Raw genomic sequence first — 26,494 nt, 5'->3', positions numbered from 1 at the left:
TTAACTTCACAGTGTTTTTACTCTTCTTTGGCATCCAAAGCATTTTATTCAAAGTAGACCTGAAATTAATGGCACTGACTTCATGTTCATTAATTTTATTGGGTCTATTCTGAGTAAAGCTCAGGTACCACCCAGTATCACTGCCAATGTGCATGGTTTGGCATCCAAGACTCTCCTGGGCCTCAGCCACCTCACATCATTGAATGAGTCTTTGGACCTCTGCTGCCCAGTTTGGGAAGGGGTGGGTCATACATTGTTGAATAGAAAGGTCTTTACAATAAGTGGGCAAGAGAGGGGTTTGACAGATATCACTAGGGAAGGAGTTATGCATCTGTACTGCCCCCAGTAAAGGCCCTTTCCCTATTATCTGCCAGTCAGATCTTAAACTCCAAAGCTGATCTTTGGGCTCAGGTAGGTTTCCTCATACAATTTGGTCCTCTAAAATTTTCATACCAGCACTTTAAATTGAGTGGCCTACCCAGACCATACCTCTCACCGGCCCTTTCTCTGTGTCTTTGAGTGCTTTTGCCTGGCTGAAATGTGTCTTTGAACTGTAATGACGCCTCTTGCTTATCTGGATGGAGAAATGAGGGTAGGTGTAGAAACCTCTGACTTTTGCTTGCCTGGAATATAGCATAATGAATAAAGCAGAGGAGATTGGGAGCCATATGTGGTTGGACTCCCAACTCCCATCAGCCCAGCCAGGGATTATGGGAGTTGTAGATCAGCAAGCAGGACCATCAGTTGCCCATCCCTGGTATAAAGGGAAGAGCCATGTCCATTGTTCTGCCCACACCCGCTTTTGTGCCCTGCCCACCATTCATATGCAGCAGCCTTCCAGAAGGTTATGCATGAGAGAATGTGGCCTTGGGGCTGAAATAGGTCTCCCACCCCTGCTGATAGGAGGGGGTATGATAGAGAGAAGAGAATCTGAGCCTTGGCTGCAGAGTGGAGTATGTTTCTATGTCTGCTTAGGAGAGTTGTCATACATCATGTAGGATGTTCTCTGGAGTGCCATGCTCAGTCAGCTCCTGATGTTTAGAAGATTGGGGTGGGGGTATTGGAAAAGGTTCACTGGATCCTTCAATGGTTTTGGGCTCAAGTCAAGACTGTTGGCATTAACTTACAAAAGCCCCATAGCTCCGGACCAGAATGTCTTGAGGGCCACCTAGTCCCACATGAACCTTCCTCCCTTTGGTCAGGGGTGACCCTTTGGAAATCCCTACCTACTGTGGTCAAGGGTGTGGTGACTGTTTTTCAATGCTTCTGAGGTTTAGGTCCTCAGAATTCGCTAGTGCCAGGTAATAATAGTGCTACTTGCACATCTGCCCACAATTGTAGTGTTCTTAGTTCTGCCTACTCGTTGTGTTGCTTTGATGTCTAGTACAGTGGTCTCCTGCCAACCTAGCAGTTCGAAAGCATGTCAAAGTGCAAGTAGATAAATAGGTACCGCTCCGGCAGGAAGGTAAACGGTGCTGCTCTAGTTCACCAGAAGCAGCTTAGTCATGCTGGCCACATGACCTGGAAGCTGTACCCTGGCTCCCTCAGACTATAAAGCGAGATGAGCACCGCAACCCCAGAGTCATCCGCGACTGGACCTAATGGTCAGGAGTCCCTTTACCTTTTTACAGTGGTTGGGGTGGTAGACTAGGACTTGAAATATCAGTGTTTGACTCCCCATTCAGTCATGATGCTTACTGGGTGATTTTGACCTGGCCAGTCACCGTCTTTCATCTCACCAGATCAAGGCTACCTCACAGGGTTGTTGTGAGGGTAAAATGTGGAGTGGGAGAGCCATATACAATGATGCCTTTACCTCCTTTGTGGAAAGATGGATAATAAATTATAAATGATGCAATAATAAGTAATTTTTACATCCCTGCTGCTAAAACATTTATGGTGATGATGTATTTAATATTTGTATTTTTTTAAGTATTGCAATTTTGTGAGCCACCTTAGAAATAATCTGTTGACAAGGTAAAGTAGAAATGTACAAAATAAAACATAGCAACACCAAGGTTGATCGTGATTCTCCTACTATTCGTTGACAAAGAAAGGAAGAAGTCCCCCTATGTAGAAGTTTGTCCCTGAGTTCCTTTAGTGCTGCTCTTTCTCAAAATGCTCCTCCTTCCTTGCTTGTCTGTAAACAGCCAGCATCATGCAGTTTTCCTGGTTGTGTCAAGCAGTGCAATAACCACAGCCATCCCTGCCAGTTTTCTGTATGTTAGGGGAACGTGGAGCATTGTCCTGTTGATAAGCATGCTTCTAAACATGGGCCTCCTAGAACTGTGTTTGCTTGGAGGCCAGTTTCAATTGTGTTGTTAGTTAATACACAGTTCTCTGCAATCCCTCTTTAGTTTTCGAATGTGAAAATGCCTGGCCATAAAGAAGCTGTTCGCATAGCTTTATTGAGCCATTTATGTGAAAGGACATGTACATGGAGCTACATCTGTACTTTCACCCCCTCTTTTTTTTTTTTTTACAGCCAAGACAAATACACCAGATCCCTCATGACAGCCTTCTGCAACCTGGTGCCCTTCAGATATTTTGAACTGCAACTCCTATCAGGCAGGGTCCGAAATTAGTCAGGCGATGGAGATGTCCAGGAGATACCCTTGGTGCATAGCATCTCCACCTGCTTGGCTGCGTCTTTTACTACCCTGTCCAGCACTTGATTTGCCCTGCAGCAAAAGACGTGTCCTTTTTTTTTGCTGCTGCGCTGCCGGGTGAATCAGGTGTTTGGTGGGGTAGAGCGGCAGCAAAAGATACCCTGCAGACCCTGATTCACCTGGCAGCATTAAAAATAAATAAATCTATATTTTGCTGTGAGGCTGCCTGGACTGGTAACAGGGCAGCAACACACAAACCTAGACATTTTGTTTTGGCACCCACAACCTAGGTCCCAGGAGCCACATGGCTCTTAGCAGTCCTATCCCAGTTTCTAACACTGCCATCAGGCCTAACCAGTAGAACCCTATGAAGCCCAGGAGAGCACCAGGTTGGCAAAGGCTTCCTTGTTGTATAGCTGCAAGAAGAGAATATGTATCACAGGAGTGGGGTGTTTTTGGTTGCAGGGAAACTTTTGTTCAAGCTGACAAAATCCCAACAAGGGCGTAAGAAATGAAGGTAACCTGTTAACATATTCAGAACCTAATTGCTTAGTGAATTAGAGTTTGCTAGCCCTCCCAGTTTTCACAGCAGTTGCAACGTGCAAATTTGCTACTTCTTGCTCTCCAGTTCTCTCTGCTGTTGCCCAGGTTCTGAGAGGCTATTAAACTATCAACTACTAATTGGAAAAGTGATGAGCAACAGCAGAAGCATTTGTTATCTTGAGAGCAAGGGTGTTTAAAGCACAGCATCCTAGACAGACCCTGCATAGCTTCTTGACCTCAGCTGGTTCCCTTTTGATGACAATATAGAATGGTTGTCAGAATTCTTAGATTCTGAGCATTCAAAATAGATAAAAATAAATAGCAAGCTTCCAGGTCACATGATTATTGCTAAAACTTGGAAATGTGTGTACAAATGCTATTAAATGGCAAAGCAGTGAAGTGTGCATCTGTGTTTTTCAAAACTGAGGGTGAGAGGGAGGTGAGCACTTGATAGCAAACCGAAGCTCTCTTAAATCTTCATCCCTCTCCCTGCATATATTTTGTTTTCAAACAAGCAAGTCCAAATTCTCTCTCAAAAAATGCACAACTTAGTTGCACTCTGTGGGTCATTGTTTCCTGTGGTTGCAGGAAGTTCCACAGATTATCTGCACTCCATTGAGAAAGTAGTCCTGGTATCCTTTAAAGCTCATCAGACGCTAGTCCTTGTCTGCAAGATTTTAGAACTATGTGAAAGGGAATACTGCTGCTTTTCTAACAAGCAACATTTTAATATAGCTTGGATTTTATTATTTTGCCTTTCTAATCATTAATATCTTCCAATGAGGTAACTTAAATTCTTGTTAAACCTTTTCTGATCGTCATCTCCCTGGGTATGTCTTCTACTTCTGCTTCATTTTATTTGAGACACGGCAATTTGTGGGTTGTTGCAAGCAGTATTAGAAACTGGGTTAGAAAAGCTATTCGCCACATGGCTCCTGGAAACCTAGGTTGCAGGTGCAAAAACACAATGGCTAGTTGCCATTTTTTGTTCAGTTTGATTTTTGTACTGCTTTCTGAACACACTCAAAGGCTGTTAAGTTACACCCACACCTCTTCCTTGAACCACTGGAGCTACACTCCTGGGTTAAAGAAATAACCCCCACCACATTGCAGTTCTTCATAAATTGCAGTCATTCAATTGTACCAGCTTCACACACACACACACACGTCTGACATTGCAAGGGGTTTGGACTACATGACCCTTTGTGTCCCTTCCAACTATGATTCTATGACTAGCTAGATTTCTTCAAACTGCAATGAAAGCTAGGATTAGAGAAGTCCATTTTTATACTTGAGATTTTATAAAATAAATATGAAAATGGTATTATATCGAATACATGAAAGCCTTTCCTGCAACCCACATTCATATGTTTATTTTGTTATTTTTACACTGGCAAGGCAAACAGGTAGGAAGATGATAAGTATAGTCTAAGGCTATCCCAGTATAAACAATGCATCTTAAAATATGAACTATTTATACTAAAAAGCTTCACACTACATCTTAGGGTGCTCAGGATCAGCTGTCGTCATTTCATATTCTTTGAGACATTTCACAATGAAATAGTGATTTCCAGTGCTTCATTCAGAAGCTCCTTGTTTGGAAAATGACATGGGATTTTAAAAAAGCCACCACACCCAATTGTCCTCTTATAATATTTATTACATCTTGGAGCCTTCAGGAAATGTCACAAAATGAAATTGTGTAGGTAAACCAATGATATATCTATTGAGACGCATTGTGTAGAATGTTGATATATTTTTTTTTACAGATGATTTTTTTATGTACTTAAAAAAATCATTTTAAAATAAAGAGAAATGCAAGCATCTTTTTTGGGCTTCGTTCATGCCCAGAATTATGCATCGAGAAACCAAAGATTACAATGGCATAGAAAATTACGGACCTGGAAATTAATTACAGTATTTAAAAACCAAAACTACATCTTCCACACCATTTTCTTGAGAAAGAAAACAACTAGCTGCAAGGTATTTCAGTTTTTCCAACAGAACAGGTGTACTAATGCTCATTCTCACAGAATGTGGTGATCTCATTTACAATAACACAGCAATTACCGGTAAATGCTAAATGAACTATGATACTATATAGGATAAGAGAACATTCTAGTTCCTGCTAAAGTTAAGTACTTTTTGGTTGTGCTGTTTTCAATGGGCAAGAGTCAAGGACATGCTTAGGGCTGTAATCCTTATCACAGGATTTTTTGAGAGTAAATTCTTTTTAATAAACAGGAAATTACTTCAGAGAAAATATGTATTGAAAACATGTACTGAATCAGGCTGAAATGCTCCCATTGAAATCAATGAGATTTAAGTATCTACTCCACACCATAAAGCCCCCTTTGCCAAGCCACTAACAAACAGTGAATAAGAAAAATACTAAAAGGCAAGAAACTGTCTATTCTATTATATCAAAATTCTTGAAAGAGAGACACAATCCTAACCATTTCTACACAGAAATAGTTCCTACTGAATTCAAAAGGGCTTAAAGGTAAAGGCACCCCTAACCACTAGGTCCAGTCGTGGCCGACTCTGGGGTTGCGGCGCTCATCTCGCTTTATTGGCCGAGGGAGCCGGCGTACAGCTTCCGGGTCATGTGGCCAGCATGACCAAGCCGCTTCTGGTGAACCAGAGCAGCACACAGAAACGCCGTTTACCTTCCCACTGGAGGGGTACCTATTTATCTACTTGCACTTTGACGCGCTTTCGAACTGCTAGGTGGGCAGGAGCAGGGACCGAGCAACAGGAGCTCACCCCGTCACGGGGATTCAAACCGCCGACCTTCGGCAAGTTCTAGGCTCTGTGTTTTAACCCACACAGGCAGATGGGATTGCAACCTAATTTGTTACTTTTGAGCAGTATCACTCCGGTAGTACCAATCCATCCCTCTCCTATTCATCAGAAACCTAAAGCGAAGCTGAAACCTGTATTAAAAACAGGCAAAGGCTTAAAAACAGGCTGCTCTGGAGGGGAGGTTGGGCTGAAAAAGTAGCTGCTACAGCCTTCCAAATGGCATTGTTTCTGGGATGGTGAAAGAGGAGCTTACTTGTTTACTTATGCAAAAGGCTTGATGAGGAGTAACAAGGGAATGCCAGAAGCTCAATAACTGCTAACAGCTTTTCAGCTTTTGTGAGTGGTGGAGATTTCAAGTTGCATTTCCTGCGACCAGAAATCTCCACTTGGTTGCTAGGGGGCGCTGCTGGCGCCTGGTTAGTTTCAAAAGCTTGTGAAATATAGAGTTTTAAAACACAGCATGACTTCCTGTGAGGGTAGATGCCAAACACTGGATTTCCACAGACTTTCCTGCAACTTACGGAGGGGAAGAAATGAATTATTTAGTTATTGGGAAGTTCTTCTGACAGCTGGTGTTTGCATTGTTCATTATTCTAATATTTCTGTTTTTATTTCTGCCAGGCCCTCCCTGCCGTTTTCCCATGTCTCAATGGACTCCTAAATGTAATACAGTCTATACCCTCGAAGCGGATATGAAGAGTGACGTTTCTTCTGGTGCACCAAAGAGCCAGGAGAGCCTGAAAGGGATCCTTTTGAACCCTCCTCAGCCCATTGAGGCAGCCAAAAGCTTCCCTGAAGAAGTTGAGATGATTGCCAACAAAGTTGGGGATGAATTCTCTCACCTTTGTGGTGACTCTCAGAAGCAGAAGGACCTCAACGGAAATCGCCCGGAGCAAGAAACCATAGTCATGCGCAAGAAGCGTAAAAACCAGCAGGCTGGTCCTTCCTATGCTCAGAACTGTGGCGGAAAAGAGAACCCCCGGGTTTTAGGGTTAAGGCAGCGCCTCGATACGCAAAGCGAAGACAATGACTCATCTTTTAGTGACTGTGTCTCTTCACCTTCATCTAGTTTGCATTTTGGAGACTCTGACACGGTAACGTCTGAGGAGGAGGACAAGGAAGCGGCCCCCGTGAGGCACGCTCGGCCGGTGTTGAATGCTTCAAGCAGAACTCATGGTACTCGGCCCCAAAAGTGGCCCCGGACAGAGACAGAGTCTGTTCCAGGGCTCTTGATGAAAAGGCCCTGTTTCCATAGCAGCAGTACTCTGAGGAGGCTCCCTTATAGGAAGCGGTTTGTGAAAACCAGCTCCTCCCAGCGGACGCAAAACCAAAAAGAGCGGATTTTAATGCAGCGGAAGAAAAGGGAGGTATTGGCTCGGCGGAAGTATGCTCTGCTGCCCAGCTCCAGCAGTTCTAGTGAGAATGACATCAGTAGTGATTCCTCTTCCAGCTCATCCACTGAAGGAGAGGAAGATATCTTTGTGTCGACTGGCGATAACCACCCAAACAGTACTGCTGTTCCTTCAGGTAAAACCACCTTGCTGTCAAATAACTGTGTTATCCTGCTCCTCTTCATAGAGTTTTTCAAATAGTTTATCTGCAGCTCTGGTCGCTTAGCTGGAGGGCCCATAGCTAAGACATGCATTTTGTGAGTGGAGGATTCTCAGTTCAGGCTGCAGGGATTTCAGCTAAAGGCTCTCAGGGCTGTGGGGCAAGAGACTTCGGAGCGCCACTGCTGGTCAGGAAGGCAATGTTGGCCAGATGGACCAGAACTCTGATTCAGTGGAAGGTAGTTCATATGTTTCTATGTGGGATCCAGCCATCCATTTATTGGGGTGCTGGGATTTTGGAGATGATTGGAGAGGAGGCTGCAGCCCAGATTCTTGAGTTCTTTTTCCACGGCTGGGCAAAGTGACTCAGTCTTGGAAGGGAAGAGACTTTGCCTGATTTCAGCCAAAGGCTTCTATGAGAAGGAGCGTGAGTTGGTGTGCCAAATTTTTAGTTGCCCAAAGTGGCCTGCCAACAAGTCCCATTACTACAGCAGTCAACCTCCCACTACACCCACACACCCATCTCAGAAGGGTCAGCGTTGGCCTGGGTCCGGTTCATTTCCCTTAATCTATAGGGTCTTCAAGCAGTTATGTACCTCTTGCAGAACATCTCTTGCATGTACCATGAATTAGATGTGAGAGATCCTGGATTATATCTGGCCATGCAGAAGCATAGGCAAAGAGACACACTTTTAACAGTCTTGTTTCAAACTTCTGATAACCCTAGAAGTGTCACATAGTCAGCATAGACAGAATGTCACAGGGTTGCAAGTTGCCAAAAGAACATAATCTCCTGTGTCCATCCCTGATCTCCAGTATAATCAGAACCACAATGGCCTGGTTCACACAACATGCTAAGCCCATGCAGTATTGTTTCTAAAAATGCAGCGTAGGTTACTCTTGTGACTGCCCACTTTCTACTAGCCTTTGCTGTACTATAGTCTGTAGAAACATTCCATGACTGAGAGTAAAATGAGCCCATGATGTGTGGATGTAATACACCAATTTTCCAATAACTTTGTTTAGGGACGCATGTGGCACTGTGGTCTAGACCACTGAGCCTCTTGGGCTTGCCGATTGTAAAGTCGGCAGTTCGAATCCACACAACAGGGTGAGGTCCTGTCCCAGCTCCTGCCAACCTAGCAGTTCTAAAGCATACCAGTGCGAGTAAATAAATTGGTACCGCTGCAGCGGGAAAGTAGATGGTCTTTCTGTGCGATCTGGCACTTGTCATGGTGTTCTATACACCATAAGTGGTTTAGTTATGTTGGCCACATAACCCGGAGAAGCTGTCTGGACAAACACTGGCCCCCTCGGCCTGAAAGCAGAGATGAGTGCCGTACCCTATAGTCAAATTCAACTGGACTTAACCATCCAGGGGTCCTTTACCTTTGCCTTTTACCTAACTTTGTTGAAGTAGGCTGGCCCATACTAGCATATACATTGGCCATTTCAGCAATATTTGTTCCCTACTTCATCAGTGTTCTGAAGTCCCCTTATTTCAACTTTTCAGTGGCTCTGTCTCGAAACTGGTGTACCACTCACATCTTTATGAATAGGAGTATTAATCAAAACCATCATTTTAATTTTAAAGTATGTTTCTTGCTGCTATTTATTTATTATTTTTATTTAACAAAATTTATATACCATTTGATTGTAACATAACTTCTAAGTAGTTTATAAGAAAAAGTAAAATACTTACAAGTTCAGAACGAATATTATGTGGCACCTGTAACAGTACCAGTTCACCTGTGGTTTTGAAAGTGTGTGAACACTGCCTGCAAAAGACTCCTGAGTTGATGGGGTGGAGGTTCTGCCCCTTCCATAAGAAGTTGCTCCATGCGTTGTTGTGTTCTACCTGCACACTTCTGCTGCCTTTGTTTAGGTGTCTCTTTGTCTCTTGCTGACAAAGTTGTGAAACGACTCCACACGACTAGAACAAAAGTTGATGCATGTATCCAGTGAGCCCATTTGTTTTTGATATTTCTTTTCTTTGGGTGGACAGTCATTGTAAATATGCTTTTTCATATCAGCAGGAAGATCCCATGGAGGTTTTTTGTAAAATATGAATAATAGGATATGAATTCAATGCACACAACAAAGAATTCATAGTACCTTAGATCTCTTTGTATTGTACCTAAACTTTTGTGGAATAGAGTCCACTTCATCAGATGCACAAAGGGTTACTTTCATTTGGCAGGTACGTGCAGTGCTTTTTTCCCTGGGGGGTACCCAAGGGTATACAGTACCAGTGCCTCCCCACCCCAAGGTTAAAAGTGTGGCACTTACTGTAACAACTCATGGTGAGTACCAGCACACTTTTTTTGTAATCAAAAAAGCATTGCGTACGTGTATATACATCTTTGCTCCTGTATATAGCTGTCCACTGAGGATAACTCTTGATGCACCTGATGAAATGGACTCTAGTCCAGTGTTTCCCAACCTTTTTTGGGCAAAGGCACATTTGTTTGATGAAAAAAATCTCGAGGCACACCACCATTACAGCCCCGTGACGTCAGCGCGCAGCGTCACGCCGGGAGGGACGCACGAAAGTGTAAGTTTCAATTTTTTTTCCTCCCCCTTGCCGGGAAACCTCCAAGCTTTGGGGGTGGGGGGGGGGAGGAGGCAGCAAAGCGAGGCAGGAAGGAGAGCGCGGCTTGGCTGGGTGAGCTTTGGCAGGGGCAGGGAATGAGAGCCGCGAGGCGGGCGCTGCGGACGGAGGCGCTGCCCTCCGAGCTCGCAGGCAGCCAGCCAGGCAGACGGCGAGAGCCCCGCGCTGGGCGGCCTCTCCTCGCCGCTGCCGCCCCGCCTCCCTCCAGGCAACATCTCGCGGCACACCAGGCAACATCTCGCGGCACACTAGTGTGCCGCGGAACAGTGGTTGGGAAACACTGCTCTAGTCCATTAAAACTTCGTTTTAACAGTAGATCTGTTAGTCTTTAAGATGCAAGAAATTGTTACTATGAAACAGAGACATGAAAACTGTATGAATCAGCAATTGGGATGCAGACATTAACTCTCCCACTCATGGCTGGTGCTCCCTCTTTCAAAACTCACAGTGGTAACCCATCCACAAGGGACCACAAATGACCAAACTCTTTCATGGGAGTAATCTCTGTACGGTATAGGCTTTTCAGCCAGTCTTGGCTTAAGAGCACAAAGAGAGACTGCTAGATCAGACTTTTGACTCCATTGGCGTTGAAAGTGTCCACCTTCCTCCCTGGTTCCCTGCAACTATTTAAATATTTTTTGTTGTTGCTGGTCTTAATGTTTTTAGCAGTGTGATCCTCAAATTCTTTTTCAGCATCCTATATTGTCTGCTTGCATTTATTTTTCCAAAGTTTGTGTTCCTTTTTGCTCGCCTCGTTTGGACAAGACTTCCATTTTCTAAAGGAAGCCCTCATGTCTCTAATAGTTTCTTTGCTTGTTAAGGACACTAGCATCCTCTAGGCTTTGGTGGTGCCTTTCTTTATCTGTTTTTCTTTTCTTTCTTTTTTAATTTTTAAAATGCTTTTCTTAGGTTATTATACCAACACAGATGTCACTCACAAGACAAACTTACAAAAAGATATAACTACACACACACAACAAATAATGCACATAGATCCCTATTTCAGTTCTTATTCATTTGTATTTGACTTCCTTCCCCCCCAACGCAGGTCTGTTTCTATACTTAATAAACTGTTTCTTTCTCAATTCCACCTCTGTTTTTCCTCTATATCTTATATTTACACACACACACACACACACACGTGTGTGTGTGTGTGTGTGTGTGTGTGTGTGTGTGTACACCTTTCTTTATCTGGTGTATATTCCAGCTGAGCTTCTCATGTTGTGATTCTAAACAACTCCCAATCTTTTTTGGAGAGTTTTGATCCTCTTGAGTTTGCTGAAAAGGAAGCTGAAAAGCAGTTACCTCTTTTGAAGTCAAATGTGATTGTTTTGTTTTTGTTTGGAAATTGTTCCATTTATGGTACATATATATTGAATTGGATAGCACTATAGCCACAGTTTCCAGTCAGTTCAATAACATTTGTAGCTAACACCTCTACATTGCTTAAGATTAAATCCAGAGTTCCTGCTGCCCCTCCGGTTGGTTCCATGATTGTTGTTCTAGAGGGCAGGCATTTAGAAATGGTACTTTTTTGTCATGACTGCAACGCACTTGCACTCAGTCTATGTGAGGGTAGTAAAAGGCACCTTACTATAGCGTTTCATCTTTTGGATGCCTCAGCATAAGAAGAGTTCTCTGCTTGATCAGTTCAGAGGCATAGGATGGCATATTGTTTCCTCTGGGATCCAACCAAATGGCCTAATGGGAAGCCCAATGTTTCTTTGTGACAGATATTGGTATGGTGTGTCTGATCCTGGAGGTAATACACAATTCTCATGACTAGCAGCCACTGAAATTGTCTGATCCCCTTTAAAGCTATCTATGTTGCTACATCTTGAGATAGCAAATTCCATAGCTTAACTATGTGTTGTGTGTATTGCTGACCATTCATTTGCACTGTATGGCTTCTCTCTTTGTACATGCAGAAATTAGACAGTCGTAGGACCTGACTTCACTTGTAAGACAAAGCTTTATTTTACGTGTTCAGTGACTCTTGAGTTTAAACTGAAATATGACACAATCCAGGAAAGTCTGTAAAAGCCTCCTGTGTTGGGGCATGCTTAGGAATTAGAAAGGTTTTTCAGGGCATGCTTAGTCACAGCTTTGAAAATAAAATACAGTTTCCGAGGTTACAAATTCATTCTCAATTATCTGCTTTCCATTGAAACTGTATGGCAGGGAATGTGCAGCCATTCAGATATTTCTAGACTTCCAACTCCTGACCATTGACCATGATGTTAATGACCACTGACCATGCTACCAGCTTTGCCTTCACTGTCAGAGGCATAATGCCTCTAAATACCACTTGCTGGAAATTGCAGGTCAACAAGATGCTGTTGTGCTCCTGCTCTTGCTCATTTGGCTCATCTGGTTGGCTACTGTGAGTACAGGAAGCTGTACTAGATGTGCCTTTGGCTTGGTCAAGCAGGGATCATCTTATCTTCTCATGTCTGGATCCAGTGAGAAACTCCAGCATCATCTGAAGGGCTGCAGATTCCCTGTGTATGAAGGCACATGAGGCAAGCATTTTGCTGACACTGAGTCAGTTGGTGCCTGGATGAGAGGTTGTGCTCCAATCTCCCATGTCTCTTTCCTTGAACTTCACAGAAAAGCGGGATATAAATTAAACAATGCTGAGTTACTCTGATCTGAGAACAACAATTTGATAGCTCTAATCTGCTCCTGACCCATCAAATAGCTCCTGGTCTATTTTGGGCCAAAGCTGCTTCCAGGCACCACTGAAAGTGGCTGCAGTCTTATTAAAACTAAATGTAACTGGCGCAGAAGAGGTGTATTATTACTTTTTGTAAGTTACATCTTCTGCAACACTTACTGATTGCCTCCATTTTGCACCATATATAGTTAATACCTTGTGGAATTCAAATCTAATGCAACTTATTTCAGTCTTCTGTTTCATTTCAGGGAGTATTGATGAAGATGTGGTGGTGATCGAAGCATCCTCCACCCCCCAAGTCACTGCCAATGAAGAAATCAATGTTACCTCAACAGACAGCGAAGTAGAGATTGTAACAGTTGGAGAAAGTTACCGGTAAGGCCAATGTTCTTTTCTTTTGGATTATGATAATAACTTTGTGAATAAGGGTTGGACTTTATTGAACAGCTGTTCCTTAAAGTCAGGGTTCATAATAAGCGGGTGCGGAGTGCATTTTGCAACTAAGAATTCCCTGAATGAGATCACGTCCTGATGCATACCGTATTTTTCGCCCCATAAGACGCACCGGCCCATAAGACGCACCTAGATTTTAGGGGGGGAAATAAAGGAAAAAAAATTTATTTCCCCCCCAGGTGCGCTGCGCTAATCCAGAAGCTTGGGGCGGGCTGAGCTCAGCACGCCCCAAGCTTCTGCATGCCGGCAAGCAGTCCGCTGCCGCCCCAAGCCTCCCGCACCCGGCAGGAGGTCCCGCTGGGTGCGCAAGGCTTGGGGCGGCAGCGGACTGCTTGCGCGCACCGAGAAGCTTGGGGCGGGCTGAGCTCAGCACGCCCCAAGCTTCTGCATGCCGGCAAGCAGTCCGCTGCCGCCCCAAGCCTCCCGCACCCGGCAGGAGGTCCCGCTGGGTGCGCAAGGCTTGGGGCGGCAGCGGACTGCTTGCGCGCACCGAGAAGCTTGGGGCGGGCTGAGCTCAGCACGCCCCAAGCTTCTGCATGCCGGCAAGCAGTCCGCTGCCGCCCCAAGCCTCGCGCACCCAGCGGGACCTCCTGCCTTGTGCGGGAGGCTTGGGGCGGCAGCGGACTGCTTGCGCGCACCGAGAAGCTTGGGGCCAGCTGAGCTCAGCTGGCCCCAAGCTTCTAGGTGCGCGCAAGCAGTCCGCTGCCGCCCCAAGCCTCGCGCACCCAGCGGGACCTCCTGCCTTGTGCGGGAGGCTTGGGGCGGCAGCGGACTGCTTGCGCGCACCGAGAAGCTTGGGGCCAGCTGAGCTCAGCCCGCCCCAAGCTTCTAGGTGCGCGCAAGCAGTCCGCTGCCGCCCCAAGCCTCCCGCACCCGGCAGGAGGTCCCGCTGGGTGCGCAAGGCTTGGGGCGGCAGCGGACTGCTTGCGCGCACCGAGAAGCTTGGGGCGGGCTGAGCTCAGCACGCCCCAAGCTTCTGCATGCCGGCAAGCAGTCCGCTGCCGCCCCAAGCCTCGCGCACCCAGCGGGACCTCCTGCCTTGTGCGGGAGGCTTGGGGCGGCAGCGGACTGCTTGCGCGCACCGAGAAGCTTGGGGCCAGCTGAGCTCAGCCCGCCCCAAGCTTCTAGGTGCGCGCAAGCAGTCCGCTGCCGCCCCAAGCCTCGCGCACCCAGCGGGACCTCCTGCCTTGTGCGGGAGGCTTGGGGCGGCAGCGGACTGCTTGCGCGCACCGAGAAGCTTGGGGCCAGCTGAGCTCAGCCCGCCCCAAGCTTCTAGGTGCGCGCAAGCAGTCCGCTGCCGCCCCAAGCCTCGCGCACCCAGCGGGACCTCCTGCCGGGTGCGGGAGGCTTGGGGCGGCAGCGGACTGCTTGCGCGCACCTAGAAGCTTGGGGCGGGCTGAGCTCAGCTGGCCCCAAGCTTCTCGGTGCGCGCAAGCAGTCCGCTGCCGCCCCAAGCCTCCCGCACAAGGCAGGAGGTCCCGCTGGGTGCGCGAGGCTTGGGGCGGCAGCGGACTGCTTGCGCGCACCTAGAAGCTTGGGGCGGGCTGAGCTCAGCTGGCCCCAAGCTTCTCGGTGCGCGCAAGCAGTCCGCTGCCGCCCCAAGCCTCCCGCACAAGGCAGGAGGTCCCGCTGGGTGCGCGAGGCTTGGGGCGGCAGCGGACTGCTTGCCGGCATGCAGAAGCTTGGGGCGTGCTGAGCTCAGCCCGCCCCAAGCTTCTCGGTGCGTGGGACCTCCTGCCGGGTGCGCGAGGCTTGCAGACACTCGCCCGAAGCAGGGGGAGCCCTCCAGAGGGCTCCCCGTGCTTCGGGCGACAGGCTGCCGCCCCAAGCCTCGCGCACCCGGTCGGACCTCCTGCCGGGCGCGCGAGGCTTGCAGGCATTCGCCCCATAAGACGCACCCCGATTTCCCCTTCATTTTTGGAGGGGAAAAAGTGCGTCTTATGGGGCGAAAAATACGGTAGTTCTAGTATTCGGCTGCTGAACCATTCAAATGGTGCAACTGACCACTGAGAGCACAGGAGGAAAAATGCCTCCCAGCCAATAGCACAACAGAAACACAACTAGGGCTCTCACAACCCTTTGCATTTGAAAAGAGCATTCTAATCAACACATTAGTGATCTGACTTTGTTGCTGCTGGGAGGGACTGGAAGGTGACTTAGGACTGTCACCTTCTCCCCACACAGGTAAGCTGGTGCTGCTATCAGTGGAGGACACAGGACAGTGGCAACAAGTCAGAGTACTCAAAAGTCTTGGTTATAAAGCTTTTTTCAAATGCAAAGGGATGTGGGAGCCATCCAGGATAAACATAACTTAGATGGCTCCCTGCCCTTCCTACATAGTAGCAGGAGTCCCCTCTCGGCCAGGCAAGTTAGAGTTTAATGTTTGAAGTCTCTTCATAGGCTTGGTATTTTGCTTTTGAAATAATTCAGAGATGTATAACTGTGGCTTTCTACTTTGGGTGCTATATTTTTTGTTGAAATGATTAGAAGGAGAATATTTTTTACAATGCACTTAATTCGAACTTCAAAATATAACCAAGTTACTACATAAGCTCCCTTTTATGTTTCTTTTTGTATTAAGAGCTGTGTATTATATATGACGTAATGAGAAAGAGAGCTTATGTTTTCAATGGGGGAAATATTATTACTGATGATGAGCTTCAGAATTCCTGTGTTCATTGTAAGTTAGGGCTTTTTCACATGTTCATTTCTCCCTAATTTATACCAATTTATATAAAACATTATTAACTGCTGATCTTAGAATGCTAAGACATCACAGTTGATTTAAAAAACACATTACGTTTTTGCTGCTACTGGATATTTTTTGTTTATTTTAAATAAAAAGATAAAAGTTTAAAACAATCCCCTTTCTTAATTGGCCTGACTTCAACCCCTAGCTACAACTCCAACATGTTTTCTCCGGGCTACATATGCACCCACCTTTTTAAAAACCACACTTTTGTTTTCTGTATTCAGCACTTTAAACAAGCCATAGACAGCAATGCTCAAGTATGCTAATACTCAAACAAATTAAAAATAGAAACAACCCAACACATTTTAAAAGGGCATTGGATGTCAATCAGCCTAAGGCCTGGTTAAAGAGGAACCATTTTTTGCCTGGCACCTAAAGGTGAAGGTTCCAGGTGACCTTCCCCTGGCAGGCTGTCTTTGTTGGTTGGAAATTGGTTTCAGGAACCAATTTCCTATAGGGAAATTGGTGAATAGACTGTTTGCAGTTGGAATTAGCAGAGCCTTCGTTATGGGATTCCCCCGCCCTTGTGTTGTTCTTGCCAGAAAGCTATGACGTTCACATAGTTGTATTAAAAATTTCTTCTAAACTGTCATTTATTTCATGTTTTTAAACACGCCTGAATTAGTTTTTTGCCGAAATTTGGTTTTTAAAACAGAAAACCTATAGTGTTAGTAGAATATCTGTTTTTTTAAAAAAGAAATAATTATTATATTTCCCCCCATGTAACATTTTCTTAAAGACTTATTGTAAAATGCATTCTAAATGCATGCATTTTTCTCATGGGGTGAATTGGTCTGTACAGAATTCCATATTGTGAAATAGAGATTTGTCTAATGAAAATTGATGGATAAGGAAAGTTTTCTAGGTGATTGCAAATGTTGATCTCAGTTTGCCAGGAATTCAGAAGAATTCTTCACATGTAGAATCTCATTCCCATTTGCCTTGGTGTAAACCCTTTTGAATTCATTCAGTAGGATCTATTTCTGTGTAGAAATGGCTAGGATTATGCTGTTGGACCTGTTCTTCCAAGAATTTTGATGTCATAGACCTATTTCGCAAAAATAAATGGAATGTGCTGCTGCACTGGGGGGGGGGGGGGATGGCAACTAGCCATTCTGATTTTGTGCCTATAACCCAGATTCCAGAAGCCATTTGGCCCTAGCTTTTCTATCCCAATTTCTAACACTGCTTAAACTTCACTGTATTGATTTCTCTCACCCTCTTGTGGTTGGAACTTCCAGGTTAGCTATAGGCTGCCCCTGGTATGGGCCAGATCGTTGCCATTTTTGTCATGTGTTAAATCTTCTGCCTAGCTGTGCTCTTTCCTTTTCACCATCTGATGGTACAGATATTCTCTAGTCCCTGTCCTTCTGCCTCTGCAACAGTTGGATGCTGATTCTAAATTTAGAACAAGAGAACCCTTCTCTTCAGATGTATGCATTTAATTACATACAGCACAGGTTTTCAACCTTTTTGAGTCCATTGCTCCCTTGACCAAATACATTCTTTCTGTGGCACCCTTGTGAGGCTCAGGAGCCCAGCTATGTCACCCCTTGCCTGCAGAGCTGGCAGCCCCTCACCCTTTTTCAAACACCCTCCCTTGTGGAAGGTTCCCTCAGCCTCCTCTCCTCTCCCCTCTTCTTAGGTATTTATAATTGTCAATAAAGATTTTTAATTTGTTGACCAGAGATTGGTCAACATTGAATAAAGAGATTGGTCTGTGTGACTCAAAATTGGATGGTCCCTGCGAGGCTTGGGAATAGCTACTATTTTTTAATGTCTCCAGGTTGCAGGAAGCCTGTTATCAGCTAAAATATCATTACAATATCATTGTTAATTACTTCCTTTATCTCCTCCTTTTCTATACATTTACTGTCCTCCTCCTTTAGTTATAGGTATCGCTATAGTGCAGGGGTCAGCAACCTTTTTCAGCCGTTGGCCAGTCCACCGTCCCTCAGCTCATGTGGGGGGCCGGACTATATTTTCTAAAAAATAAAAAAGAACGAATTCCTGTGCCCCACAAATAACCCAGAGATGCATTTTAAATAAAAAGACACGTTCTACTCATGTAAAAACACGCTGATTCCTGGACCGTCTGCGGGCCGGATTGAGAAGGTGATTGGGCCAGATCTGGCCCACGGGCCTTAGGTTGCCTACCCCTGCTATAGTGTCTAAAATTTTCTTAATTTCTTCTAGAGAGAGGTGGAGGTGTACAGAAAGGAGAAAAACTTTTTAAATTCTGCACATATATATTTTGTACTATAAACCCTTTCTCCTGCCTTTATTTTTATACCTGTAGTTATTGCTTTGTTTCTCTTTTTGCAACTTGGCAGCAAAAATAGTAATAATATTTTTGTTTTAAGTACAATAATTGTACCATTGTTTTATCTATTTTTATTGCTTCTAGTTATTTTTTGCTTAATTTGTAATAGTAAACTTGTTTTGAAGTTCTTGTCCTATGCTTTTGTTCTAGGGAAGAGACTTCCTGTTCTAATTGCATCTTTTGTGTCCTGTAGATTTTATTCAGTCCTGATTTTTCTTGAAACATACTCCTCTAAACACTGCCTTAGTCCTTCTATTACTTTTCTTAGTTTTTGTTCCAATGATGCCTTAAGTTTTTCTTTTACCATTTGATTGGTTACAAGGACAGGACTAAAAGACCAAATACAGGTCACATTTTCTGACATAATTAATAGGAAGTGTGCACTCACTGGAGTGTGTTCTGTTAAGTTAATTTCACCAATATGAGCTGTCTGCACTTCCTTTAAAAAGGAGGCAGAGTTTGAAATTAGCCAGGTGCATTTTGCACTAAGCCGATTGGCTACTTGTGACCAAGTGAAGTTGCCTGGGCCCCAGGATGGTGCCTGTCATCTCCACCATCTGGAGGTGCATGTCTGGGGATCATTGGATCAGGACTGTATAATTTGATCATTTGTATTTTATCTGCACAATCAGAATGGATTTCAGGAACCAAAATGTTTTTTTCTGTGCAGCCCGAGGAGGAGCGATGAACAACATTATAGTTAATTGTTGTAGCTTGTCTTTACTGCCCTACTCTCAATTGTAAAGAATATTCTTATGATATCAATGGCCCATGTCACCATTAAGAAAAAGAGGTAGGAATAAGTCTATATATATGTGGACTGTCCTCAATCTTAACCTAGCTCAGGGTTGCAATCTGAACTAACCAGATGTTTAACAATCAATCACAGTCCATTTGAAAAATTCAGACTTTAGAGCCGTATTGCCCTAAAATGGCAACTAGACATTCTGTTTTGGCGACTGTAACCTTGGTTTAAGGAGCCATTTGGCACCTAGCTTTTATAGCTGAGATTCTGACACTGGGCAGAGGTTAGTATAAAGTCTAAAGATTGTGAGCTATGAACAGGGGAGACAAACATGTGAGTTGTAGCCACTGGATTCCACTCACTCCGTATATCCCATAGACCCCACTCTTAGAAATGTTCTCAACCATTTCAGTTGTTCCTTGCCCTTTTTAAACTCCACTGTTGTTTTGCATTGCTTTTTCCATGCAGAATCAGTTAGGTCTTTATGTGAAAGGCTACTTGCACTCCAATTTAAATCTTCCTCCAATTATTAAATCATAAGAAGAAAAATTCATTGAGGCGTGACACAGGTTTTTGTAAAAATGGCATTTGGCCAGTATTCAGCACATAAACTGAATTCAGAGTTACCTAACATGTCCCACTGAGGGTTCCTTCTGTAACAACAGATCTACCATTTGGATCTCTTAGTATTTTAATGACCTGAAAATTAAGTTGAGAATGAACTAAGATCACAACTCGTCTACTTTTATTTGACCCTATTGCTATGAATCGTCCTACCCAAGATTGATTAAATAAGGTGTTTTTCTGATCCACATGTATTTCCTGTAAACAAACTATATTTGGTTACCTATTATAAAGATATAACATGTTGAACATGTTTTATTTTATCTCCCATCCCTTTTAAATTAAAGGTAATCATAGTCATACCTTCACTTTTCTTATTTGATGCCACCTTGCTTTCTTATTTGTAAATACACCCTCCCTTCCCCACAACTGAAAAACAATTCAACATTCAACTTAAAACAGTAAAATACAACTTGGTATGTGTCCTCTATAGACACTAGAGGGCACTCCTGCACCACTGGGGTACAGAACATACCATAAGTACACATGATGAGTACATTTTAAATAATAGCTTATATCTTAACTTCAAGGGGTACATGTGCTATAATTACTGCTTTGTCTAGCCAATTGTATGGCTTCATCTTGAATAAATTATTTCTAACACCTCAGAGAAGGGTCTTAATTGTTCATTTTCTAGTTGCTTGAGAGTGGAGAAGTCTGTCCTGCTTTTCCTTGTGCTATCTTTGTGCTACAAGATCTACGATAGGTTTCTCATCTCGACTCCACTGGGTTCTCTTCTCCTGGGTCAGTGCCTTCTTGTTGCAAAAAGCTCAGCAATTCAGAGAGTCATTCCAACTCCAGAAGTTGCAAAAGCTCTGCTACTTCCCAGAGGTTTGCAGCCAAAAAAACTGAATTTCCTCTGTTGAATATTAGACAGAAAGTGAATGCTCAGTGATAATCTGATTCCCACTTCTGATAATCAAGATCGGGGCTTGTCAGCCTGGTCCCTACCGTCCACTAGTGGGTGTTTCAGGATTCTAGGTGGGCGGTAAGGGGTTCCTCTTTCCATTGAGCACTGGTGGGCGGTAAGGAAGTTTTACCATCAAGAAAGATGCATTAGTGGGCAGTAGGTATAAAAAGGTTGACTACCCCTGATCTAGATGTTACTAAGTGAAATTCTCTCCTTTTTTCAAGGTGTCCTGAGATAGATCCTGGAGAACCATAATTGGTTGATTTTCAAAAGTTATATTTTCCACATTCCTAAGTGTTTTCCATATCTTTTTTCCTAAAATCTATGTAAATATATTATATATAATAATGTCTCTTGGAGGGGCTGAAACACATGGACGAGTTGATAGGGCTCTGTGGGCTCACTCAGTATCCCCTGGGGATAGTTCCAAGGCAGGTATTAGCAATTTAAACCACTATCTTGTCACTTTCTGCCCCTTCTACAAAGCCCCTGGTAAGATTAACCCTTTAAGTCTGTTTTGAAAATCCTCCAGCTTTGATTTTATATCCATATTTTCGTGAAGCAGTTTTCAAAGCTTTTCTTCATCCTGTCCTCTCTCAGCACTGCATTGGTACCCTTTTCTGCCGCAGCTTCTGCCGTCTTAACTGGTTCGGGCGCCATGTTCTCTCTTTGCTGGCTCATTGCCCTGGCTTCTTCTTGGTGTTCCCTTATTTTTATCTCAGCATATTTCTTGAATTGGGGTAAAAGTTTTCAAGTTTTCCCAGTTAATTGGCTGTTTTGAAAAGAAATTATGTACTTGAGGGCAGGAACTCGTGAGTTTTGCAGCCATCTTGATTACTGGCTGACCACTCCCCCCAACTGACTTCTTCTAACTGATCTACCTAATAATAATAATAATAATAATAATAATAATAATAATAATAATAATAATAATAATAATTTTATTATTTATACCCCACCCAGCCATTAACTGCCTCTTCCTTGAGACATCCCTTTTCTTTCCCAACTAGTAAGATTTGCGTGGAGTCGGCGGTGCTCAACAGGCCACTACTCTTGTTCAGTGGGATGAGATGCAATGTCCAATAAATCAGATTTGACCAGTTTTTGTTCCCTCATGTACCTTCTCCCAGAGTCACTGCTATTTTGAGTCAATGCAGTGTTAAACAGCCAGCCGACCTTGTATACCTTGTATATGAAAGTGAGGACCATTTATATACTGTACAGATTTCGCTTTACGTTCAGTAGTGTAAATGCTGTTACACATTCTGTTAAAACAAGGCTTTGCCTTAGAAATAGAATTTGGGAGGCTCAAAAGTGGAAATCACAGGAGATCCCAACGGTAATGGAATGGCAGGATAAATTTTTTGAGTATACAGAATTATGACTTATATTTAAAATGACTTATAAAATTCGAGACCAAAAAGGGACAAAGTTTGAAGACGAGTGGGTTGCACACATAAGAATTAACTGTAGAAGTTTAAAAACTAGCAGGGTTAACATAAATCCTGTGATGTTTATAGAAGGTGAATAAGAATCTGCAAGAGAAGATATATATTAAGAAAGCTGATGCAGGGAAGGAAGTCAGGGTGTGAATATACGCAGTGTAAATAAGATGACATAAAATGATGACTGTAAAAGATTGTTTTATTTTTGTTTGTTAAAAACATAATAAAAAACATTTTTTTAAAAAAAAGAATTTGGGAGGGGGGACTGTTTCTCCACAGAGAACCAGCTGCTTTGCAAGGCCCAAAGTTTAATTCCTGGCATCTCTAGAGAAGGCTGGAAAGGACTCCTATCTGACGCCCACTGAGCAAGGTGGGCCAGTGGCCTCACATGGTTTATAGCAGCTGCTTATGTCAGCTACCTTTAAACTAGAACATTGCTTTCTTTGTCCTTTCAGTTCTTTACCTCAATATTTTGTTAATTTCGGCTGCTCTGTCTCTGGGTCTTGAGTTTCTCTAGCTGCCATCCTGGGTTCAAAATGGAGCTTTACTAAACAAGGCAGTGCATGACTTCAGGCTGAAAACACAATTTATTCGCTCTATGGTTACTCTCAAATATATTTACAGCTACCTCATAATATATCTGCCTCAACACAGGCAACCAGTTACCACACAATTCATTTAATAGGATTACTTCATAGCTTTCCAGTGTGAGTCCTTCCTGTGCCTCAGGCATATGAAAAGTTGGTCCTGCCATTGTATAGGAATGTAAAGTAAGTCAACAAATGTGAGTTTACATTTAATACATGGTTCCTTTTTTCTTTTCTCTCTCATTTTACTCTAGGCCTCACCATCTTCCTTGCTCCTGCTTCATTAAACCATATATTATTATTTTATTTGTGCTGCACATGAAAGCCTCTTTCCGTCTAACTGCAGGAATAATCTGTAGTTGTACTAGGGAGAGATATGCAGATAGTTCTCAAGTTGTCAATTATTTTGGTCTTTCATCTTGCAGCAGTGCTTTAAAGTGTCATCCTGGATGTAACTCTGCTGATAGATGCCGTGATGCCTTGATCAAAGATAAATGAATAAACCTTCTGAATTCAGTCTCCTCAGCAAATGAGAAGAGGCCCAAGCAAAGTCTTGTCTCCTCCCTTTTCAGACTCTCAAAATGTATGGATCCCTCACCCAGTGGAACTGATGGGAGCTTTGCCGTTAGTTCTAACAATACGTACATTAAAAAAAACAAAACCCAACCCCTTCCTGGTCTAAAATTATTCTGCCACCCTAAGCCCCTTCCCTCAGCATGCAGAGATTCCTGATCACAGCTGATAATACGCAGCTTATTGCCTGTCTAAAATCATGGGATCACGTTTGTTATTAAAGATTATTTTAGCTGGAGTTTTCACCCCAGTTTTATGCCCAGCACGAGTATCACTCATTTGTCCATGGATTCATCAAGCACTGGATTCATCAAGGAGTCCGATTCCCTACTGGTTCAGTCAGTTGGAATCAGTTTTAAAGTAGGAAAGAGAAAGGAAAAGGAACTTGCATGAGTCCATGGTCAGCCTAGGCCAGAGCTTTCCAAACTGTTTATCACAACACCAGGATGGATAAAAATCAATGATTTTTATTTTATTTTTAATTTAAATCAGATTTTTTAAAAATTAAATTGGATTTTTTAAAATTTAAATTGGATTTTTAAAATAAAATGCTTTTGGAGGAAAAATCTTTCTAAAGATAGTTTTCTATTTGTTACATTATAGTCCAAAGTCTATTCATCAGGAAATAAGGATTTGTTTTAAGTTTTTCATGTGTGCTAAAACTCAGTCTAAGTTTATTTTTTTAAAACCGTTTAACCACATCAATTAACAAACATGGATACATATGCTATAATGTTATTGTTTCAGTTAAATAAATTGTTTAAATTGTTACTAAGGAAATTACTATTTTTCTCTTTCCAATAAAGTACAGCAGAAAAGTTGTCCAAATATAAACAGTTAACTTATTAAACCTCACCATAATTTTGTAGTTATCTGTCTATGTATTTCTGATAGTATAACCAAATCAGTAATTTTTGATATAACTGTGAAAACTACTCTGAAAATTTATTATTCCAAAAATGAAACCTTCATCTGGTTGTCAATATTAAGATTATACCAGCAAGAATAAGTCTTTCTGTGAAAAAATGATTTAAATCAATTCTCACTGACCAGTGATTTAAATTGTGATTTAGATCGGTTTAATTTAAATCAAATCCACCCTGCATAACACATTAGTGTGTGGATGTGTCATGTGAACGCTCCCCACGCTCCTCCCTTCGGTTTGCTAGTTAAATTGAATTACTGTGTCGCGAAACGACGCATGTCTAAAAAGTGTGTCACAAATATGAAAAGTTTGGAAAGCTCTGACCTAGGCATTGAATGAACTGAAGACTAGGAAATGCTGAAACTGCAACTTTAATGTGTACCTGCTTACTTTATTGACATTGTTGTAAAATACTGACGTACAGTCATGGAAAAAAGAAAGTTCACCCTCTTTGAATTCTGTGGTTTTGCATATCAGGACATAATAACAACCCCCTGTTCCTTAGCAGGTCTTAAAATTAGGTAAATACAACCTCAAATGAACAACAACACATTACACATTACAGCATGTCATGATTTATTTAACAAAAACAAAGCCAAAATGGAGAAGCCATGTGTGAAAAACTAAGTACACCCTTACTGCTTTCATAGGAATTAAGGGACTAAGTAGCAGACAGGTGCTGCTAAGCAAATGCCTTTGCTTAATTGATCATCAGCAAGTGTGTCCACTTCTATAAAAGCCGAAATTTTAGCAGTTTGCTGGTCTGGAGCATTCAGGTGTGTTTTAACACAATGCCAAGGAGGAAAAATGACACAATGCTCTTAGAGAAGCAATTGTTGCTGCCCATGAAACTGGGAAGGTTGATAAGGCCATCTCCAACCAATTTTAAGTCCATCATTTTACAGTGAGAAGGATTATTCAAAAGTGGAAAACAATCAAGACAGTTGCCAATCTTCGCAGGAGTGGACGTCCCAGCAAATTCACCCCAAGGGCAGACCGTGCAATGCTCAGAGAAATTGCAAAAAAACCAAAAGAGACATCTCAGGCTCTACAGGTCTCAGTTAGCATGTTAAATGTTAATGTTCATGACAGTACAATTAGAAAAAGACTGAACAAGTATGGTTTATTTGGAAGGGTTGCCAAGGAGAAAGCCTCTTCTCTCTAAGAAGAACATGGCAGGACGACTTCGGTTTGCAAAGTTGCATCTGAACAGACCACCAGACTTCTGGAACAGTGTCCTTTTGACAGATGAGTGGAGATGTTTGACCATAATGCAGAGCACCATGTTTGGCAAAAACCCTACACAGCATGTCAGCACAAACACCTCATACCAACTGTCAAGCACGATGGTGGAGGGGTGATGATTTGGGCTTGTTTTGCAGCCACAGTACCTGGAAACCTTGCAGTCATTGAGTCGACCATGAACTCCTCAGTATACCAAAGTATTCTAGGGTAAAATGTGAGGCCATCTGCCCAACAATTGAAGCTTGGGCAAAATTGGGTCATGCAACAAGACAATAATCCCAAACACACCAGCAAAAATACAACAGAATGGCTGAAAAAGAAAAGAATCAAGGTGTTGCAATGGCCCAGTCAAATGGCCCAGTTCAACCTAATTGAAATGCTGCGGTGGGACCTTAAAAGTGCTGTGCCAGTGAACCTCAGTGAACTGAAGCAATAATGTAAAGAAGAGTGGGACAGAATTCCTCCACAACGATGTGAGAGACTAAAAGTCATACAGAAAATGTTTACTTCAAGTCATTGCTGCTAAAGGTGGTTCTACAAGCTAGTGAATCATAAGTGTACTTAGTTTTTCACACATGCCTTCTCCATTTTTGCTTCATTTCTGTTAAATAAATCATGACATGGTGTAATAGGTCATGTGCTGTTCATTTGAGGTTGTTAAACCTGCTAAAGAACAAGTGAATGTTCTTATGTCCTCATATGTTAAAAAAAAACAAAATTCAAAGAGGGTGTCTTCTTTCCCCCATGACTGTATACAGTGGTACCTCGGGTTAAGAACTTAATTCGTTCTGGAGGTCTGTTCTTAACCTGAAACTGTTCTTAACCTGAGGTACCACTTTAGCTAATGGGGCCTCCTGCTGCCGCCACATGATTTCTGTTCTCATCCTGAAGCAAAGTTCTTAACCCGAGGTACTATTTCTGGGATAGCGAAGTCTGTAACCTGAAGTACCACTGTACTTGGGATCTTTTGCAGAATGCTCTAATTTTAATTCAAAAAGTAAAGGTAACTTATGTTGGCCTCTAAGAAAAGTTGCAAATACGTAATAGGGCAATAGCCCTATTAGGCCAATCAAAATATCACAAAATAGTGTGTACGCTTTGGAATTTTCTAGCACAC

The 26,494-nt window shown here is 43.1% G+C and overlaps 1 protein-coding gene across 5 annotated transcripts in view; it reads left to right on the top strand.

Annotated features, from left to right (window-relative positions):
• Positions 1–26,494, top strand: part of RNF111 (ring finger protein 111) — a 54,024-nt gene that overhangs the window by 8,315 nt on the left and 19,215 nt on the right. For all 5 annotated transcript variants that reach the window (XM_081170534.1, XM_081170535.1, XM_081170531.1 and 2 more), the window contains exons 2-3: positions 6,579–7,484; positions 13,044–13,170. In XM_081170534.1, the coding sequence (XP_081026660.1) occupies positions 6,579–7,484; positions 13,044–13,170 (1,033 nt within the window). The remainder of the gene's footprint in view (positions 1–6,578; positions 7,485–13,043; positions 13,171–26,494) is intronic.

The sequence above is a fragment of the Podarcis bocagei genome (assembly GCF_964188305.1).
Source record: "Podarcis bocagei genome assembly, chromosome: 14".
NCBI lineage: Eukaryota > Metazoa > Chordata > Lepidosauria > Squamata > Lacertidae > Podarcis > Podarcis bocagei.
Note: the sequence above shows the minus strand (reverse complement) of the source record. Positions and strands in the feature narration are given on the sequence as shown.